This window comes from Aquarana catesbeiana, linkage group LG07, assembly GCF_042186555.1.
Source record: "Aquarana catesbeiana isolate 2022-GZ linkage group LG07, ASM4218655v1, whole genome shotgun sequence".
In the NCBI taxonomy this organism is placed as follows: Eukaryota; Metazoa; Chordata; class Amphibia; order Anura; family Ranidae; genus Aquarana; species Aquarana catesbeiana.
Window position 1 is genome coordinate 329,013,533 of NC_133330.1, and position 20,433 is coordinate 329,033,965.

At 42.5% G+C, this 20,433-nt stretch overlaps 1 protein-coding gene across 2 annotated transcripts; it reads right to left on the minus strand.

Annotated features, from left to right (window-relative positions):
* Positions 1 to 1,510: 1,510 nt before the first annotated feature.
* On the minus strand, positions 1,511 to 19,962 carry USP1 (ubiquitin specific peptidase 1). Of its 2 annotated transcripts, none has more exons than XM_073593824.1 (9): positions 19,782 to 19,962; positions 13,154 to 13,393; positions 11,882 to 12,008; positions 11,682 to 11,789; positions 10,594 to 10,754; positions 8,296 to 8,942; positions 5,797 to 5,961; positions 3,927 to 4,128; positions 1,511 to 2,813 (listed from the first exon to the last, which is right to left on the minus strand). In XM_073593824.1, the coding sequence occupies exons 2-9, from the start codon at positions 13,324 to 13,326 to the stop codon at positions 2,102 to 2,104; spliced, it is 2,295 nt and encodes a 764-aa protein (XP_073449925.1). In that variant the 5' UTR covers positions 13,327 to 13,393; positions 19,782 to 19,962; the 3' UTR covers positions 1,511 to 2,101. The 2 variants fall into 2 exon arrangements, with proteins under 2 accessions (XP_073449925.1, XP_073449926.1); XM_073593825.1 differs by having other exon boundaries at positions 19,769 to 19,962.
* Positions 19,963 to 20,433: the final 471 nt, after the last annotated feature.

Here is a 20,433-nt window from a genome sequence, read left to right on the forward strand (position 1 = left end):
TTTTTTGGGCTAGAAAATTACTTAGAACCCCCAAACACTCTGTCTAAGGGCTGCAACTAACGATTATTTTCATAATCGATTAGTTGGTCGATTGTTTCGGTTAATAACCTTAAAAAAAAAAAAATTGTGATGTATAATTTAGTTAATATGTAAAAGGTTAAAAAAAAATGTATTCTTAAATATCTCTATGCAGTGGTAAATATAAACAACCAACTATATTGGTTAGGGAGCAAAATATTGAATCCACTCTGAGAATAACAGACAGAAGAGATATACTGTATATACACTATTAGAAGACAAATACAGTTTTTTGGCCAATTTGTTGTTGGGCAGATTAAAAAATACAAATTGCTGCAAAAACACATTACATGCTTTTCTGCAGCTTTTCTCCATTGAACCAAAAAAGCACCTTTTTGCATTAAAAAAAAAAGTCCATGACCCTTTCCAAATACGCAGCGGCTGAAAAGGAAAAAAAAAAAAAAAAAAAAAAACTAAAATTAGCCCTTTATAGTACCAAAAAAAAAAAAAAAAAAAAAAAAAAAGCAAATAATCGCTACTGTAAGGGGTTCATTTTTTTTACTGTAGAACTGTGAAAGTAATATTTACAGTAGCGATTATTTGCTCTTTTTTGTACTATAAAGGGCTAATTTTATTATTTTTAAGCCCATTATGTTACTGGCCAATTAATCGATTATGAAAATAGTAATCGATTAATTTCATAATCGATTAGTCGTTTCAGCCCTTATCCATCTAAAATTGTAGAAACCCTAGAGAATAAAATGGTAGTTGTTGCAATACTTTGTCACACTGTATTTGCACAGTGGTCTTTCAAATGCAATTTCTTTTGTAAAAAATTACTTTAATAAAAAAAAAAAAAAAAAAAAAAAAAAAAAAAGAAAGAAACCAGTAAAAGTTAGCCCAATTTTTTTTGTATTATGTGAAAGATTTTACATCAAAAGAATCATGATCTTTTTGTTCTAAGCAAAAAAATAAAAGAAATCGTGATTCTCATTTCGGCCAGAATCATGCAGCTTTAATCACGCTGGTTCCCGCCTCACAATAGGGTGAACCCAAGCTAAAATGGCCCCTTTCACACAGGTGCCCCCGTTTACACAGCAGGGGATCGCTTCTCTGTGCAAGAGGATGACATGTCGATCTCCGCTCACTGAGCAGAGACAGACAGACAGTCCTGATCTCCTCTATGGGGAAACCAGTCTGTCCATTTTTATTCAATCCACCATACAGATGGATGGAAAATAGGACCATCTGGATTTTGGACAGGATTGGACCAGATAGTGGCAGACATATCACTGCTGACATCCGCCACTCCATAGGGGAGACTGGAGAGTCCAATCAGGTCCGCCTGAAAAAAAAAAAGACAGGTGGACCTGATTGGACAGCCCGTGCGAAAAGGGCCACAACAATAAAAACCATTAAAGTCAGGAGATACAAACTAGCCCTTACAAATTTGGCAACCGAGCATTAGAAAAAAAAATAGTTAAAATACACATGAAGGCAAAAGTAAGAAATACTTTAATTACAAAAATTGTAAGAAACTTTCTAATATATGAAAGTTAGAAACTGCCCAGAGGAAAAATGTTACTGATATAGAATCTGTTACCCCAATATAAGCTATACGGTTTTCAGTCTGCACAACATACAGAAGCCATCATTCTATAAATTCATTAATAAATAGGTTTTATAAAGCCTATACATTATTGCTTGTTTGTAAAGTAGCTTTCTATCAAACCACATTCCAGGACTTCATTTTAAATAAAAAAAAAAGTTGTCCTGGTAATGGCCACGGTCCTGTGACGGGACCACTGAATTTTGGATAGGAAACTTTATTTTAAAAAGTTAGAAAATAAATCAAGTGTAATTAAGTGTCTGGGAAAAAAAAAAAAATGTACAAGAACAAAAATCATAAACTATATACAAAACGCTTAACACAATAATTCCACAGGTTTATGGTGAAAACTGTGACTCGTCAATCCAGTAATATCTGTTATATACAAAATACAATTATATACACACACAACTGTCCTTTCTGACAATGGAAGACTTTATACAATGTACAAAAGGTGCGGAGTGTAGGTGAACTCTACTTCGCTAGTCTTCTGTAGAACAGTAGATAGGGAGTAGATGTAGACTGAGTGGTGGGGGAAATTGTAGTGAGAAAGTCCCGCTCTTCTGTGACCTTCACTTCAGAGTCATCAAAAAGCAGCCATTTGCCTTCATACTCCTTTAGAATTTGTAAGAAATGGGCAGCGGATTTACTTGAGCAGAGTCCATCTGAAAAAGACTGAACTTTCTGATCGTTATCCGAATGGAGATCGCCGTTGGTATCAGAAAGTCCTTTACCGTCCGATACAGCGCTGGAAACTCTCTCAGTTTTAGGTGTTGGCAGCTGCTCAAAGTCAGATTTACTTTTTTGGCCGCCAAGAAGTCCAACAGCGTCTGTACCCTTTTTATTTACTTTACTAGTTGATGGCAAGTTCGTATTGGCTCGACATGAAGTTTCACCGTCGTGGTTTTCATCGGATGTTTGGACATCCTGCGTTAAAGGTTCAGTTTTACCGATATCATGGTGGTCCCCGGGGAATTTGATTTGGTTGAGTTCAAAGTTATGGAGGTCATCAAGTTTTACGTAGGCGGTATAGTGGCCACTGCTTATTGTCACTCCACTGTGCATTACCACCGCAAACAGCCCATAGAGGTCCGGGGACGGTTTGGTACTCCACTCCTCCAGAGATAATTGTAATGGTGTTAACAAAGGGGTGTTTACTTTAGAAAGGCCTCCATAGCAGTCAAATCTGTAAAGAGGAAAAAAAAAAAAAAAAATTTGGAGGTTAAAGCACAGTGACTAAGGGGTTAGTGCTTCTGCCTGGCAGCACTAGGGTCATCAGTTCGAATCCCGACCACAGCACTACCTGCCTGTTTGCATGTTTCTTTCTGTGCAGGTTTCCTCCCACACTTTAAAAGACATGCTAGTAGGTTAATCAGCTCCTATCCAAATTCACCCTCTATGAATGAATGTGAGATAGCAACCTTAGATTGTAAGCTCCTTGCGAGCAGGGACTGATGTGAATGTACAAAATATACTATATTGTCAAAAGTATTGGGACACCTGCCACAAATGCGCTTCTGGAAGAATGGTCAAACATTCCCATAGACACACTCCTAAACCTTGTGGACGGCCTTCCCAGAAGAGTTGAAGCTGTTATAGCTGCAAAGGGTGGGCCAACTCAATATTGAACCCTATGGACTAAGACTGGGATGCCATTTAAAGTTCATGTTCGTGTAAAGAAAGGCGTCCCAAAACTATTGACAATATAGTGTATATGTAAAGAACTACGTAAATTGACAGAGCTATACAAATACCAATAATATTAATGTAAACCATAAACTTCTCCTTTTGACTATAAAATATGCCACTGATAGTTTGTCATATGTGTTTGATAAGTGTAAAAAAAAAAAAAAAACAATCTAGAACTGATAACTTCATGTGCTGCAATCTTATAAACTACGTTGCTCTCAGTTATGTGAACTACAGAACACTCCCCCAGTATGGTGATGAGAACTGTGTTCGGTGTATATTATACATGTGTATATACAAATACACCTACAAATAGGAGCTTTAGCTCATTCAAAATATTTGCATTCCAATGTACTGTAAACAAATACTTGTATAGTGGAGATGGCATACTATAACAATGCCACTGCTTCAAGAAAATGCTCCTTAATCGTGACCAAGGACTGGTTCTGTATGGCGTAGAAGCAGCCAATCAGTGCTTTTTATTGGCACAGAAGCCATTCTCTGTAGAAGCAACATGTAGTCAGAGCCATAGAAGAACCAAAGTCTAGCAAACAAGTATGCCATAGCCCCCTAAATCAGATATTTAGCTCCAATGTATAATCAGACTTACTCTGAGCTGTTTGCAGCAAAGCATTTTAGATGGATGGTTACTATTTCCGGGATCTTGTCAAACAAAAGGCTTCTCTCGGCTTCTGTGTAATGATGGCAGTTTTCACAGAAGTATTTATCCTCTCCGACAATTCTCTCCACTGATGCAAACTGGGATATGGCCCATTTCAAAGTCTTGATTTCCAATCTGGAATCAGGGGAGACTGTAAAACAGAACAAAATGTTACATTTTCTATATGCTTCACCAATGCCACCATCCCAAAGCTGAATTTAGTCAACTAAATGAATACTATTTTAGTCGACTAAAATACGACTAAAACAATTGAGATGACTAAAATGAGTGTAAAACTAAAATGCCATTTTAGTCAAAAGACTATGACTATGACTAAAACTAAATTGCAATTAATGAAATGTACTGGAGATTTAGTCGACTAAATCAAATTGCAGAAGACTAAAATGGGACTATAACTAAAATGCCATTTTAGTCCTAAGACTACAATGAACACTGTCCTGACCAAAACCTTTTAAATAAATAAAATTGGTAACGTTGACATTGTGGGGATGTTTCCTCTCAATTCTTGCCATTTCAGACAGGAAGAGATGGAAAATCTCCCCAAGGAGGTCACAGCATTAGAATCAGGAGATATTCTAACCCAGAACCACTCCACTAAAAAGCAAGCAAGACTAAGCCCTCTGGAATTACACCTACTAGGTAAAAAATAAACACCCCCCTCCCCTGTATAGCAGGGAAAGGCTATAACCAGAGTTAGATTTTTATTTCTGTCACTGTCGCAAATTTTCCCTTTCTTCCCGTGTGGTGGTCAGCAGTCCCTTTAACGCTGGGTTCACAACTATGCGTGTGGCTGCGGGTGCAGGAATCGCATCTGTTCCCACACATTACACTTAGGAAACGTGCGGGGCTGTCATTCAGAATGAATGGCACCCTTACGCACTTTCGCCCGCTTGCAGGCGTGGGAACGGTAGGGAAATTGCATGGTCAAAGGTGTGAACATAGCACTACAGAGTCCTAGATAGCAGGGGAAAAAAACCCGCACTGATGACAGCCATTCTAATTCGCCCCCACTTTAGAAAATATTTATATGTTTATTTTAGGGCTGGGTTCACACATATATGCAAATTGTCCAGGGCGGCTGTGGTCCGGTGCATGCTTGCGTCTGTTTTAGGTGCAAATTCAGACCTAAATGGCACCTGAACTGGTGAACAGATACACACCAGACCCCAGGCACGAACCTGCGGCCGTACATGTGTGAACCCATCCTAAAACAGGGGTGTCAAGGCTTTGGAGACCCTCCTGGGCCACACATAAATCACACTAACAATATCTGAGTAATAAAACGTTTTCTGTAATATTTATTATAAAAGTAAAAAACTAGTGTGATATTTGACATTTGTTTTTAAATAAACTAACTCCAATATCTGGCTGGATGAATGGAGTAGCAATTCTCAATGAATGCTCAAGGGGCGCATCAGATATTTAAGTTCTAATTTCAATTTAATCAAACCAAAGTAGCCATAGAGGCCGAATTCCTCAGGGCTCTCACTGCTCATGATGTTCCTCTAAAAAGGATCTGGCTATCCATGCTTATGTCCAGTTCTGACAGATGTTGGTGGTTTTTACAAGAATGCACTGTAAATGCTGCCTACATTATCCCTCTAATAACTGCATCTTCCAGCAATCTGCATATTAAATCACCTGGGGAAATTAATGGAGCCATTTCTAAACACGTATGAACAACTTAGGCCAGACAATCAGGAAATAATGTAGAAGGAAGAAAAGGAAACCTATAGCAAGGCAGATAAAACCTCCATTGCAAAAAGTGGTAAAAGACGGTAATAGTTTATGTACTCACTATCAGAGTTCTCCTCCACTTTGGGGGGATCATTTTCTTGCACAGGTACACTGATATCCTGGAAATCTTCCCTCCTCTCGGTGAAACACTCGCACTCAAGACAGCGAGTCCTCAGCACCAGTTGGCCCTGGAACAATTTCTCCACCAGTTCCAACTCCGTCGACTCTAGAATTATGAATTATATTTTCAGTTACAGAATTATTTTTTTTTAAATGCCAAGTAAAGAATAAGTCACAGCAAACATCCAAAGAGCAAGTATTTAGGTAACGCATGATTGCTGGCAAGATACTGCGCCTTTATTCTGTGGCAAGTAGAAGACTGAATCAGTGTAAAAGAAGTAGAGCTGCACGATTCTGGAAAAAATGAGAATCACAATTCTCACGCATAACAAAAAAAAAAATTGGGCTAACTTTACTGTTTTTTTTTTATTCTGTAAAAAGTGTATTTTATTCCAAATAAATTGCATTTGAAAGACATCTGCCCAAATACAGTGCGACGAAACATTGCAACAACCACCGTTTTATTCTTTAGGGTCTCTGAAAATATATATATATATATATATATATATATATATATATATATATATATATATATATATATATATATATATATATATATATATATATATTTTTCTAGAAATTTTCTAGCAAAAAATCATTTTAATTTGAAACCAAGTGTTAGAAACAGGTTAAGTCCTCAAGTGGCTTCATTTACAGACTGAAGTTCATTCCTTTGATCTAAAGAACAATACATTGCCAGCTGAGGAATGTTGTGAAACTTGGCAGACTGCCTGGGTTTTTTTTTTTTGTTGTTTTTTTTTGGCAGCTGTCAGCTTGAGCAGAGAACTCTGTATAGAGAATCGGGAAAATGCTTTGTTAAGATCGAGGGGGAAAGGCTTGCGATCTCGTTTAACAATTAATCGTGCAGCTCTAGTGTGAAGACATCTTTACAATTCAGTAAAATGGGATGGAGAAATTTAGGTTAGTTATATGCTGTAGAGACAACCCACAAGCATCCTCCCATTGTTGATTTTGCACGATGTTGGTCTTTAAGACTTTACATTTCATTGCTGACCTAAAACCATTCAAGCAGAGTTCTGGAAATTACACACGACTCTCGGCCATGCATTGCGCTCAATGACAGAGAAACCTTCTGCCTTTAAAACCACTTTTAGGCATGAAAACCCATTTTATTTTTTTTTGCCAATTGATTTTCTACTTACAAAATACTGTAGAAGTCTACAATGCATTTATAAACTTTACTCACTCATGCAAAATATTTAATTGAAAATACGATATTAAAATTATTTAAAAAATTTAAAAAAAAACACGCAAATGCAGAAATAAAAATACTCAAGTACTGCGGCTTTAGAAAATTTAAAAAACACCCCACAAATATTTTTGCTTTTTCAAAACGGACCATAGTATCTGAATTATTCCAGAGGTTAGCAACTGGTTTCACACCAAGTGCCATTTTTACAAGCATGAAACAACCGGCATGCCATTGAGCAATAGCGTGCTGTAGTCTTGGTCTGTAATAATGACCTGCATATTTAGACATCAGATCAGGCTCCAAGTCTTTCACCTTCAGAATGAAGGAGTTTTACATGCCCACTCGAGGGCTCAAACAAGGGCAAAGGTAGATTTACTCTACACACCAACAACCTCAGACTCTTAATTCCCTTTTCACCTGGTGATCCTGCCTGCCATTAAACGTTTGACCCTAGTTTGATATTCACTCACTTTACTGCATCTGTGGAGGAGCAGCATTGTAATCAGAAGACATGACTACAGAACACCTCTCCCCCAAAAAATGGGGAGGTGCTCTGTAGTTCAGAGCTGAACTAGGCAGGGCTGACAACATCGCAGTGAGAAGCACACAGGACAGCACTGGATTACACAGAACAGGCAAGTACGACATGTTTATTGTTTTAACAGAGGAAAAAAAAAAAAAAAAAGGTTTACAATTGTTTTAAAAAGATGCTCCATCCTAAAAGGGAAGCTTCGCTTGTTTGCAACCCCCCCCCCCCACATTTTGGCACTTTTTGTGCGGTCAGGGTCAGACCTGGTTTTGACAGGTTCCCGCTCCCACTTCCGGCTCAGATTGCGGCAGCAACCTGAGCCAGATGTTCATCCTCCCTCCTGTCACAAGGCACAACGCTCTTTCATGCGCAATAGAACAAAGGCTATAAAGCCATAAGGCTTCACCTCCTGTTTCCCTTAATAAAGACGTCGGCGTCTGAACCTAAAGCCGATTAAAGAATTGGCTCGGTGAGGACATTGCTGGATCCATGGACAGGTAAGAGTCCTTATATTAAAAGTCAGCAGCTACATGATTTATTTATTTTTTATGAAGGACCCTGAAGCTTCTTTGAGGTTACTGATCTCTGCAATGCCTTTCTGAATGTGCAGACCCAATTTTGCAGTAGGAACAAGAATATAGCAGACAAGTAACTATTCAGTAATAAGGACGAGCAGATATAGCATACATGTAACTAACCATTCTGGGAAGGCTCTGCATCTTTGCTTTCCTCTTGTTTGCAGCCACCAATATCCTTCACTGGTTTCTCAACCTCTATCCTCTCAAGCTCTGGTTTTATACTTTGGGCACGGTGCTCAGCTGGAGGACTTTTAGGTGATGTGGAGCTGGAGCTTCTACTTAGGTTACAGAACTTGGATAGAATACTAGGCTGCTTGCCAGACTTGAGCCAGTGCAGGCCCATCTTGGATTTCTTCTGAGTAGGATTGGAAGCAGAGCCCTCATTAGCAGTTTTAGAACCATCCGCTTTGACATCTTGTTTATCGGACTTCCTCTTAGATCTGGTCACCCTTTGCTCCTCCTGAGATGGCTCTTTGGAAAGCTTTGTCCTTTTCTTTGCATTACCAACTTCATTCTCGTTCTTTCGCTTCCCATTTATATTGGTTTCAGCCTCAGTTCCTGAGCATGAAGAATCATTTTGAGGCTTCTCCAGGGTTTCACAAGCGTTGGATCCTTTTTCAGGCTGGGGTTTGGCTGGGTCTTGCATTTGTAAGCATTTCATCTCCTTTTTGAGAGCCTGACAAGCTTCCTGTATGTTCCCCAATATGCACTGCAAGACCTCCTGTGCATCATGTTGAAGATATCCCTCGTACATGGGATTAAGTTCCCTGTTAAAAGCATATATGCATTAGAAATATAACACCGGAGGGTAACCACACTAACTGATAAATCCATTTAGGATTCTCGTCTTTAACCACTTGCCGATCAGCCGCCGCAGTTATACTGTGGGCAGGTTGGCTCAGCTGCATGAATCGCCTTAGTTGTACGTCGAGTTCGTACACGGCGTTCTACAAACGCACGGCCGATTGGGCAGCGGGGGAGCCAATCAACAGGTCCGGCAGACTCGATGTCCGCCCGTGATCATTCCCCACAGACAGAACGGGGATCTGCCAAAGTAAACAAGGCAGATTTCCGTTCTGTCAGGGGATGACACACAGATCCTGTCTTTCTGCTATGCAGGAAGATGGATCTCGGTTGTCCCAGGCAGCCCATACAGTTAATAAACACACAGAGGGAACACATTTAACCCCTTGATCACCCTTGTTAACCCCTTCCCTGCCAGTGTCATTAGTACGTCCGTGGATATTTTTAGCACTGATCACCATATCACTGGTTCCCAAAAAAAAAAAGTGTCAAAAATGTCAGTAAGGTGTCCGATCTGTCCGCCACAATGTCACAGTGCCGACAAATAAAAATGCCATAAATTTATCCCCTATTTTGTAGATGCTATAAAATTTTGCACAAACCAATCAATATACGCTTATTGGGTGTTTTTTTTTTTTTTTTAACCAAAAATGTAGCAGAATACAGATTGGCCTAAATTGATGAAGAAATTCGTTTTTAATTGGATGTTATATAGCAGAAAATAAAAAATTTGGGTTTTCAAAATTGTCTGTCTTTTTTCGTTTATAGCGCAAAAAATAAAAAAAACTGCAGAGGTGATCAAATACCATTAAAAGAAAGCTCGATTTGTGGGGGGGGGGGGGGGGGGGGGGGTGGGGTGGGGGAGACATCAATTTTGTTTTGGTGCGTTGTGCGACCGCGTAATTGTCAGTTAAAGTAACGCAGTGCCGTATCCCAAACAATGGCCTGGTCATTAATGGGGGTAAATCCTTCCGGGGCTGAAGTGATTAAAGGATTCATTTATATGTATTTCAACTGTATTTGGCTGATACACTGGAACTACTTTTTGTAAAGCTTTTTTTCTAAAGCCAACAACTTTATTAGTTTGAGATGTAAGGAATAAAACTCCCATTGGGGTTATTTACTGTCAAAGCTTTCTTGGGAGATTTCCCTTCACTTCATGTCCCAGATACTCAATAGGAAGTAAGAAGAAATTTCTCCAGAGTGAGGAAAACCCCCTTTAAGATGAACCGTGTCACCTATTGGAAGATTTCCCCTTGTTTCTAAGGACAGCTGTAAAATTAGGATTTTCCCAGCGCTTTACTGGTATCCGTGACACTGGTCACCAGGATAAATAGAGGACGACAGCTGCTGTGAAACTACAAGTTCTATGAGGCATTGCAAGGCTGACAGTTACAAGCATGACTCCGTCAGACAGAGGAATGATGGGACTTGTAGTTTCGCAACAGCTGGAGGGCCACCAGTTTAAGACCCCTAGACACAGTTTTACAAAAAAAAAAAAAAAAAAAAAAAAAAAAAAACAAAACTTGCAAATGACAGAAGTCCCTAAACTGCTCAAACTTTCCAGCTAAAATACTGATCGCCATAATCACAAAATACACCATTATCCCATACCTTAATGTGTTTAGGAGTCTTCTTGGTTGAGCAGCAAGTTCAGTCTCATAATTTTCTGGATTCAAAAGAAAGCTAAGCTGAAGGTGTTCAGCAGAGTGAACCAGAGAGCTTAGACTGCAGATAACCTCATAGCTGGCTGGCAAGTCTTCCTTCACACCATCCTGTACAATAAAATAAACTTTATAGTGCCAAATGATGCAAGTTCATTCAAACCATAAAGGAAACACTGAGGTTGATTTACTTGGGAGTGTAACCATTGGAGTAAACATTAAATTGACGGTGACACTAGGTTTAATTTAACACCCAATATGCACAGAAAATTATAAAAAAAACACCACACACACAGGAATTTTACTTACAAGTAAACAGTATTACAACTTTAAAAGGCTAAGTTCACTTTTGGAGCAGGTTACACAATAAACCCATATTTAGGGCTGGTTCACACAACGGCTGCAGCGGATTCGCACAGGAACGGGTTGTGCGCTCCTGTGCAATTCACATGCGGTGCGATTTCAAGCCCATTCAATTTGAATGGTCAAAAATTGCACCACACCAAATAGTGCATGAACTACTTTTTAAAACCCATTACAATAGTACCATGTGATCTGGTACAGACAAACGCAATGTGTTTGCAACCTGCGTTTGCAAAGCCGTTAACTTTTTATAGACACCCGTTGCAGATTGCAAATGTACTGCGGTTTGTATCGCACAGAAATGCACAGCATGTTCATGAGCAATTCAGCTGCAGGCATGGTTGCAATCCAGCCATTAGGGTGTAACATGCTCCAGCACCCCTTGTGCTCCCACTACCCCCCTGTGAGCAGGGGTTCCTCAAAACCAGTAGGATGGTACAGAGGAAAGCTGGAATAAGAAATAAGAAGAAAGCTGGAGAAGAGTCTGCAGGAGCCTGACACTGCACTCACGAGCCACTGATCACAGGTACAATGCTTTACAGGCTCCTGGGGAAAAGAATCATAAATGCACATTTTTTTTCCTGCAAAAATATGTGCACCCCCCCCCCCCCCAAAAAAAGTTAACTTGTACTTTATTACAAAAACTCGAGAAGATGTACTGAACACAATTTTTACCTTTTCAAGCACCTGTTCATTGTCATCCTTTGAAGTCATCCTCTTCTTGGAAATAACATCACACAAGTGCTTAATGCCGCTTTTGAACCCGGGGCAGTAACATAAAACCTGAAGTGTAAAGAAACATGCCACGTTTCAGACAAAAGAAAACGCCAAGTCTTGTAATATCAGAACACACACACACACTGTCAGCTACATACCTGAAGAACGCTGTTAAGGTAGCATGTGTTGCCGAGGTTGTTGAAGCCTACAAATGGAACCATGCTATCTTTCTTCACACAGCAGGCAGGAGGGGATAACTGTGCAGCAGGAACTACTTGATCCGAGCTAAAAAAAAAAAAAAAAAGAAGTTGCAATTTTAAAAAAATACCTAAAATGAAGTTTAACACAACCAAAATATACTTTGAAATATAGGAAAAGTTGTAAACCAAAGTGCACAAGGACCTGACCATTTATAAGCTTCTATTAAACATTTGTGATATTTGCCATTGGACATTGCTCACACAGGGCGTACTAAAGTATATGCGCCTGTGAAGGGCCATGTTTACCCCGGCACAGGTGTAAGTGCATCCCTGAGCAGGCAGCTTCATTGATGGCAGATTGAGAGCAGCGTCTGTGTTCGTGGAGCCACTGCTTCCCAATTGTCTTTTTGATCCCAGATCTCATATTTAAGAGGTCCTGTCATGCTTTTTTTTTCTATTACAAAAATAAAAAAAGGGTAAAGAAAAAAAACCCATTTTTTTTAAACGCGTCCCTTCCGGGGTACGCATGCAGAAGTGAACGTAGGGCTGGGGAAAAAAATCGATTTGAATCTTGAATCGGGTTGAGAGGTCAAATCGATTCAAATTTTTTAGCAATTTTTTTTTTTCACCAGGACCGGCGCTGACACCGCGCCGGTCCTGAGGAGCTACGGGCAGGAATTTTTAGCCTAAGCCTCACTTAAAAAACTCCTGCCTGCAGCTCCTCAGGACCGGCACGGTGTCAAAAAAAAAAAAAAAAAAAAAAAAACAGCAGATTTTTTTGGGGGAGAAAATCGCCCAGCTCTAATTGAACGCATATGTGAGAAGCGCCCTCATATGAATACGGTGTTCAAACCACACGTGAAGTATTACCGCGATAGAGCGAGAGCAATAATTCTAGCCCTAGACCTCCTCTGTAACTCAAAACATGCAACCTGTATAATTTTTTAAATGTCACCTACGGAGATTTTTAAGGGTAAAAGTTTGTCGCCGTTCCACGAGAGGGTAGACACTGGCAGGATCAGCCAGGTATTTCAGGTGATACGGGGGGGGGGGAGGAATGACAGCACAAGCACTGTGCTGTATAATATGCGTTACAGGAACAGGATTTCCGTTAACACTAAGTTGATCTTTGTCACATGTATATAGAAAGACTAGTCTACCTATGAAAAGATTCTACATGTTAAAAACAGGCAATACTAACAGCACTAACACATGAACCAGTTTGCTTACACTTCGGGCTCCTTCTCCTCCACATTCTGGCTTTCGGTTTGCGGTGTTTCGGCAAAATCTAAAGTCCTTTTCGTTTCTTTCTTCTGGAAGAAGCGTAGAGATAGGCGGTTCTTTCTGGTGGGACTGGCTTTGGCCAGGACAGTTTGACTTTCACACTGGGTAACTCCTGGCATTTTCCTGGCCTTGGGGTTCCAATGCCAGTCTACACTGGCAGATTGCTTACTGTATCAAAACAGCTGCCTGTAGAAAACACAAAAAGTATTGTTCAGCCACTTCACAAAAGATAAAGACAAAGGCTTTGCTGGCAGACAAGGAACGCAGCTCTCCAACACATCTACTGCCACAATAAAGCTTTAAAGTGCATCTATGGTCAAAGTATTAAATCATATATTCATCTCCACATTATATTTCAATTATTTCTAAGCCTTCTATTAATGATGAACAGTGATGAAGTTCGTAAATATTTTTTGCAAAGATCTCCCACATTGACTTCCATGAATTAAGTGACATGTAATCACTAGGTCCTGCGAGAAAGGCACTGCTATGTGACGGAATGTCTGAACTACAGAGGTGCTGAGGAGGAGTTTCAGGAGGCGAAGTCAATACAGGAATCACTGCAGACAGCAAGGTACCATGGGATACGTAGTCCTTAGAAACTGATGCCACAAAGCATGCTGGGAATTTTGGAAGTTGTGAAAAAATGGCCGGTGTTCTGCCGAGAAAGTTCCCCTTGGCGGATAATGACCCCCCTGTAGTGCGCAGGCGCAGCGCTTGCACAGTAGGAACAACAAGGGAGCCCCGGAAAAGAGCCGAGGCTGACCTGAGTCAGCTGTACACGGTGCCTGCGTGCCAAGACAATAGTAAAAAAAAAAAAAAAAAACACACGAGCAGTCAGCCAAGAATCACAACATTCTTTAGCAGTGGAACTTAAGTATAAACATTGTAACGCTTTTTCCTTTAGATCAAAGGAATACACTTAAGGCTCGATTCACACAGGGGCAACACGACTTCAGCGCGACTTTGTACCGCGGCTTCAGCGCGACTTCAGCAAATTACAAGGCGACTTGAAGTCGCCTCCATGACAGGCGACTTCGGCTGTGGCCAATCACAGGGCAATCAGCTCTCTGGGAGGGAGGGGGGGAGGGAGGGGTTTTCCCTGCAAAGCCGCTTGACTTTACAGAGAGATCCGACTTGGAGGCGACTTCCATTGATTTCTATGGTACAGGTCGCCTACCAAGTCGGATCCAAGTAGTATAGGGAGTACGCTCTTAAGTCGGAGCAACTTCAGTAGTGTCTATTAAGACGCTCCCATTCACTTCAATGTGAATCTATTTCTGGGGCGACTTGGGGCGACTTGAGGGCGTACAAGTCGGATCCCAAGTCGCCCCAGTGTGAACCGACCCTTAAAGTGTAAATGAGGGAAGTTTAACCACTAAGTCCTGGTTCACACTAGGACGACTTGTCAGGCGACCTAGCCGCCTGACAAGTAGCGTCCCGTTCTGTGCAATGGAACCATTCTAATCGCAGCGACGCAAGTCGCTCCGACTTCGAAAAAGGTTCCTGTACAACTTTGGTGGCGACTTGCGTTGACTTCTAAACAGAAGTCGTTTTGCAAGTCGCCTGAGGCAGTCATGCTGCAAGTCGTGCTGCCTCAGTGTGAACGACCCTAAACCTTTTTCTGACATTTGTTGGTTTTTAGGTTAAAATCATTATTTTTGCTAATTGGCTGTTGCAATATTTTATGGGGGAAAAAAATTACACTTTAATGAATTAAAAAAAAAAAAAAAAAAAGAAAACCAGTAAAGTTAGCCCAATTTTTTTCGTATAATGTTAAAGATTTTACGCTGTGAGAATCGTGATCTTTTTATTCTAAGAGAAAAAAAAAAAAAAATTGCAATTCTCATTTTGGCCAGAATCGTGCAGCTCTACTCTGACTACAGAATTCCTTTATGCCACAATATTCACCACCTTCAATGTAACAATACAACTCTGTTTCATTGGCTTCTTATCACAAACATTGCCTCTAACAGTTTTTAATTTTCAGGACAAGCATGTGGTCCTGTGGTACGGTTTAAGTTTTGTTTAATTTTATACATATTTTAAAGCCAAAAAACAGCAAAAAATAAATAAAATTGCTTTTTCGACCAGGAATCCTTTTAAAGGGTAACTCCACTTTTGTGTGTGTGTGTGTGTGTGTGTGTGTGTGTGTGTGTGTGTGTGTGTGTGTGTGTGTGGGGGGGGGGATAGCATATACAATTGAGACACAAGTTATACTGTAATTGATTAGAAATTCTTTTCTTTCTGTAAAATGCAATGTGGTGACCTGGAGGTGTTCTGTAAAACAGAATGTGTAGAGAGTACTCCCCAGAAACATTTCCTGCTTGTGTGATTGGCTCACTGGATTTCCACAGAAGTCTGCACTAAAATACAAATCAGATTTTGAGCATCCCCTGCGACAAAAAATTCAATTTTTGGTGAGATACTCCCAATAGGAAATCACATCTAAAAAGGGATGCAGGCCCTGCACTTTTCCTCAGAGCCCTGCAGATGCAGCAGCTCATTTTATAATGATCAATCAATCCCATTCACTTTGCACATGGGCACAAAGAAAAATAGCCATTTCTTCAGAAAAACAAAAAGGTGGGAATCTGCCACAGAGTTTGTTGAAATCCCTGCAATGTACAGAGATCACCCAGAGCGGAATGGTTTTTCTCGGCAAAAAGTGGAGTTACTCTTTAAGGGCCAGTTCACATCACGCATGGATAGAAGGTTATATGGTTTCCAATGGTATATAGTTCCAGAAAAAAAAAAAAAGAACATGCTGCATTTTTCCTACACTGGACTGCAATGCTGTAAAATGCATCAAAAACGCATCAGACCCCAGTACAGCGAAAAAAGAATCTGAAATGCACCCGGAAACGCATCAAAAAACGCACCAAAAATGTGCAGAGAAAGGGTTAAAAACCACCGCAAAGCGCCTCTGAGGCGCATTGCCAGCGGTATAGCCGCGCCGTCCCATTGATTTTAATGGGCAGGAGCGGTGAAGGAGCGGTATACACTCCGCTCCTTCACCGCTCCGAAGATGCTGCTAGGACTTTTTTTCCCTGCCTGCTAGCGCACCGCTCCAGTGTGAAAGCCCTCGGGGCTTTCACATTGGAGAGACAGCAGCGGCTATTTCGGGTCGGTTTGCAGGCGCTATTATTAGCGCAATAGCGCCTGAAAACCGCTTCCAGTGTGAAAGGGCCCTTAGTGTGAACTCTAGCCACTTGAAGACCTGCCCAGGCCAATTTTCAGCTTTCAGTGCTGTCACACTTTGAATGACAATTGCGCAGTCATACAACACTGTACACATAGGACATTTTTATCTTTTGAGACATAGAGCTTCCTTTGGTTGGCATTTAATCACTGCTGGGTTTATTTATTGCTTAAAAAAAGTTTGTTAGAAAATATTGTAAATAAGTAATTTTTTTTTTTACTGATGAGGCACTAATGAGGAGGCACCAATATGCAGCACTGATGAGGGGGCACCAATATTCAGCACTGATGAGGAGGCACCAATAAGCAGCACTGATGAGGAGGCACCAATATGCAGCACTGATGAGGAGGCACCAATATGCAGCACTGATGAGGAGGCACCAATAAGCAGCACTGATGAGGAGGCACCAATAAGCAGCACTGATGAGGGGGCACCAATATGCAGCACTGATGAGGGGGCACCAATATGCAGCACTGATGAGGGGGCACCAATATGCAGCACTGATGAGGGGGCACCAATATGCAGCACTGATGAGGGGGCACCAATATGCAGCACTGATGAGGGGGCACCAATATGCAGCACTGATGAGGGGGCACCAATATGCAGCACTGATGAGGGGGCACCAATATGCAGCACTGATGAGGGGGCACCAATATGCAGCACTGATGAGGGGGCACCAATATGCAGCACTGATGAGGGGGCACCAATATGCAGCACTGATGAGGGGGCACCAATATGCAGCACTGATGAGGGGGCACCAATATGCAGCACTGATGAGGGGGCACCAATATGCAGCACTGATGAGGGGGCACCAATATGCAGCACTGATGAGGGGGCACCAATATGCAGCACTGATGAGGGGGCACCAATATGCAGCACTGATGAGGGGGCACCAATATGCAGCACTGATGAGGGGGCACCAATATGCAGCACTGATGAGGGGGCACCAATATGCAGCACTGATGAGGGGGCACCAATATGCAGCACTGATGAGGGGGCACCAATATGCAGCACTGATGAGGGGGCACCAATATGCAGCACTGATGAGGGGGCACCAATATGCAGCACTGATGAGGGGGCACCAATATGCAGCACTGATGAGGGGGCACCAATATGCAGCACTGATGAGGGGGCACCAATATGCAGCACTGATGAGGGGGCACCAATATGCAGCACTGATGAGGGGGCACCAATATGCAGCACTGATGAGGGGGCACCAATATGCAGCACTGATGAGGGGGCACCAATATGCAGCACCGATGAGGGGGCACCAATATGCAGCACCGATGAGGAGGCGCTAACATGCAGCACTGGTGGGCACTGATGAGGGGGCACCAATATGCAGCACCGATGAGGAGGCACCAATATGTAGCACCGATGAGGAGGCGCTAACATGCAGCACTGGTGGGCACTGATGAGGGGGCACCAATATGTAGCACCGATGAGGAGGCGCTAACATGCAGCACTGGTGGGCACTGATGAGGGGGCACCAATATGTAGCACTGATAAGGAGGCACCAACATGTAGCGCTATTATGCAGCACTGATGAGGTGGCACTAACATGCAGCACTGATGGAGGCACTGATGAGGGGGCACTAATATGCAGCACTGATGAGGGGGCACTAATATGCAGCACTGATGAGGGGGCACTAATATGCAGCACTGATGAGGGGGCACTAACATGCAGCACTGATGAGGGGGCACTAACATGCAGCACTGATGAGGGGGCACTAACATGCAGCACTGATGAGGGGGCACTAACATGCAGCACTGATGAGGGGGCACTAACATGCAGCACTGATGAGGGGGCACTAACATGCAGCACTGGTGGGCACTGATGAGGGGGCACTAACATGCAGCACCAATATGTAACACTGATGAGTGGGGACCTATTATGCAGTACTGGTGGGCACTGATGAGGGGGCACCAATATGTAACACTGATGAGGGGGCACCAATATGCAGCACTGACGAGGGGGCACTAATATGCAGCACCAATGGGGAGGCACCAATATGTAGCACTGACGAGGAGGGACTAATATGCAGGCACTTATAGATGGAACTAATATGCAGCACTGGTGGGCACTGATGGGAAGGCACTAATGAGGTGGCACTGATCTCACTTCCCGTTTTGCCTATAGGACAGGAAGTAAAGGGAAACCTTTCAATGGGGACACTACTTCTGATGACACCCTGAGATTGCTGCATTTCATCTCACTTCCTGTTTCAACCACAGAAAAGAAAGTGAAGAGAATCTTCCAATGGAGACACTGGTTCAGGGGACACCCCCCGAGGATTCTCTCCTTCCCTCATCTGGCTATAGGACAGAAAGTGAATCTTTCAATGGGGACACTAGTTCTATCGACACCGCAGAATCCCCTCCCTCCTTTTGGCTATGGGCCAGGAAGTGAACAGAAATCTTCCAAAGGGGACACCCCCACAATTTCCTCTCACTTCCTGCTTTAGGACTGGAAGTAAAGGGAAACCTTTCAATGGGGACACTAGTGCTGGTGACACCCTGAGATCGCCGCAATTCATTTCCTCTCATCTCACTTCCTGTTTCAACTGTAGAAAAAAAAAAAGTAAAGGGAATCTTCTAATGGGGACACTAGATCGGTGACACCCCAGAACTTCCCCTTTACTTTTGGATATGGGACAGGAAGTGAAATCTTCCAATGGGGGACACCAGATCTGGTGACACCCCGAGATTCCCTCGTTTCCTCTCACTTCCTGTTTCAACTATAGAAAGTAAAGTGAATCTTCTACTGGGGACACCCCAGAATCCTCTCTCCTCTTAGCTATCGGACAGGAAGTGAAGGTGAACCTTCTAAATGGGGACACTAGTCCTGGTGACACCCTGGAATTTCCTCTAACAGCTATAGGTGACAGGAAGTGAAATCTTCCAATGAGGACACTAGATCTGGTGACACCATGAGATTTCCTGTTTCAACTATGGGACCGGAAGTGAAGTTAAATCCCCCCCATTGGGGACACAAACGTCACAGTTACACTGATAACCTTAAGAATTAAAATAAAAAGTTCCGGGCTGAGTTCCCCTTTAATTGTCAGGCCATGTACATAAACCTCCCCGGTGTGTGAGTGGGGGGAGGGGACACAGGCCATGCTGGTGGTTGTAGTCCCTCAGTAGGTGACACGTCCCTTCCCCCCGGGGGTTCTGTGCGGGGACAGAGGTGAGGAGGCCGGGGACACTTCCATTACACTCCCCGGTACTCCTCCTCCGCCACCGGGCAGCGCTGATCAGGGCGGAGGAGGGGGAGGGGACAGGCGGCCGCCATTACTAACCGCTTGTTGCGCGCACTTAAAAAAAAAAATGGGGAGGGGAGATCTCCGCACACCGACCTCAGACACCTACCTGGCGGCCTCGGCGAGTGTCCGGCACCCCTCACCGCTCTCCGTCCTCTCTCTGGCGGGAAACCATTCACTACAACATTGAGGGGGGGAGGAAATCTCCTCACGTTCTCCACACACTTCCCAGGCCGTAGCCCGCCTTTCCGTGCGCGATGACGTCACCGACGCAGCGACGGCGCCCTCCGCGCTTTCACTTTTTGTTGAGGGAAACGCGGAGCCGGGCGCCGGTTGGCTGCGGCGGGGTCACGTGACGAGGAAACAAGTCGCGAAGAACTGGGATTGGCTGGATCGTGTTTGAAGGAGGCGGGTTGGCGGCTGAGGAGGGAATTGGCGGGAAGGGGAAGGGGAGAGGGCGTGGGAAGTCGGGTTGCCATGTGTGGGAGGAGGAGAGCTCTGACGTCATCATCATACTTCCACATTATAATGACAGCAGCGACATCTGTCTTCTATTCCATTCTATTATTATTATTATTATTATTATTATATCGTTGTTACTGTTTTATTTTTTAAACATTATTCTTATTAATAGCAATTATATAATCATGATAAATAATTATATAGTAATTATTTTAATGATATAACAATAGCATTATTTAATCCTTATTATATTATGAATCTATCAATATGATATAATAATATATCGATGATGTAATAAT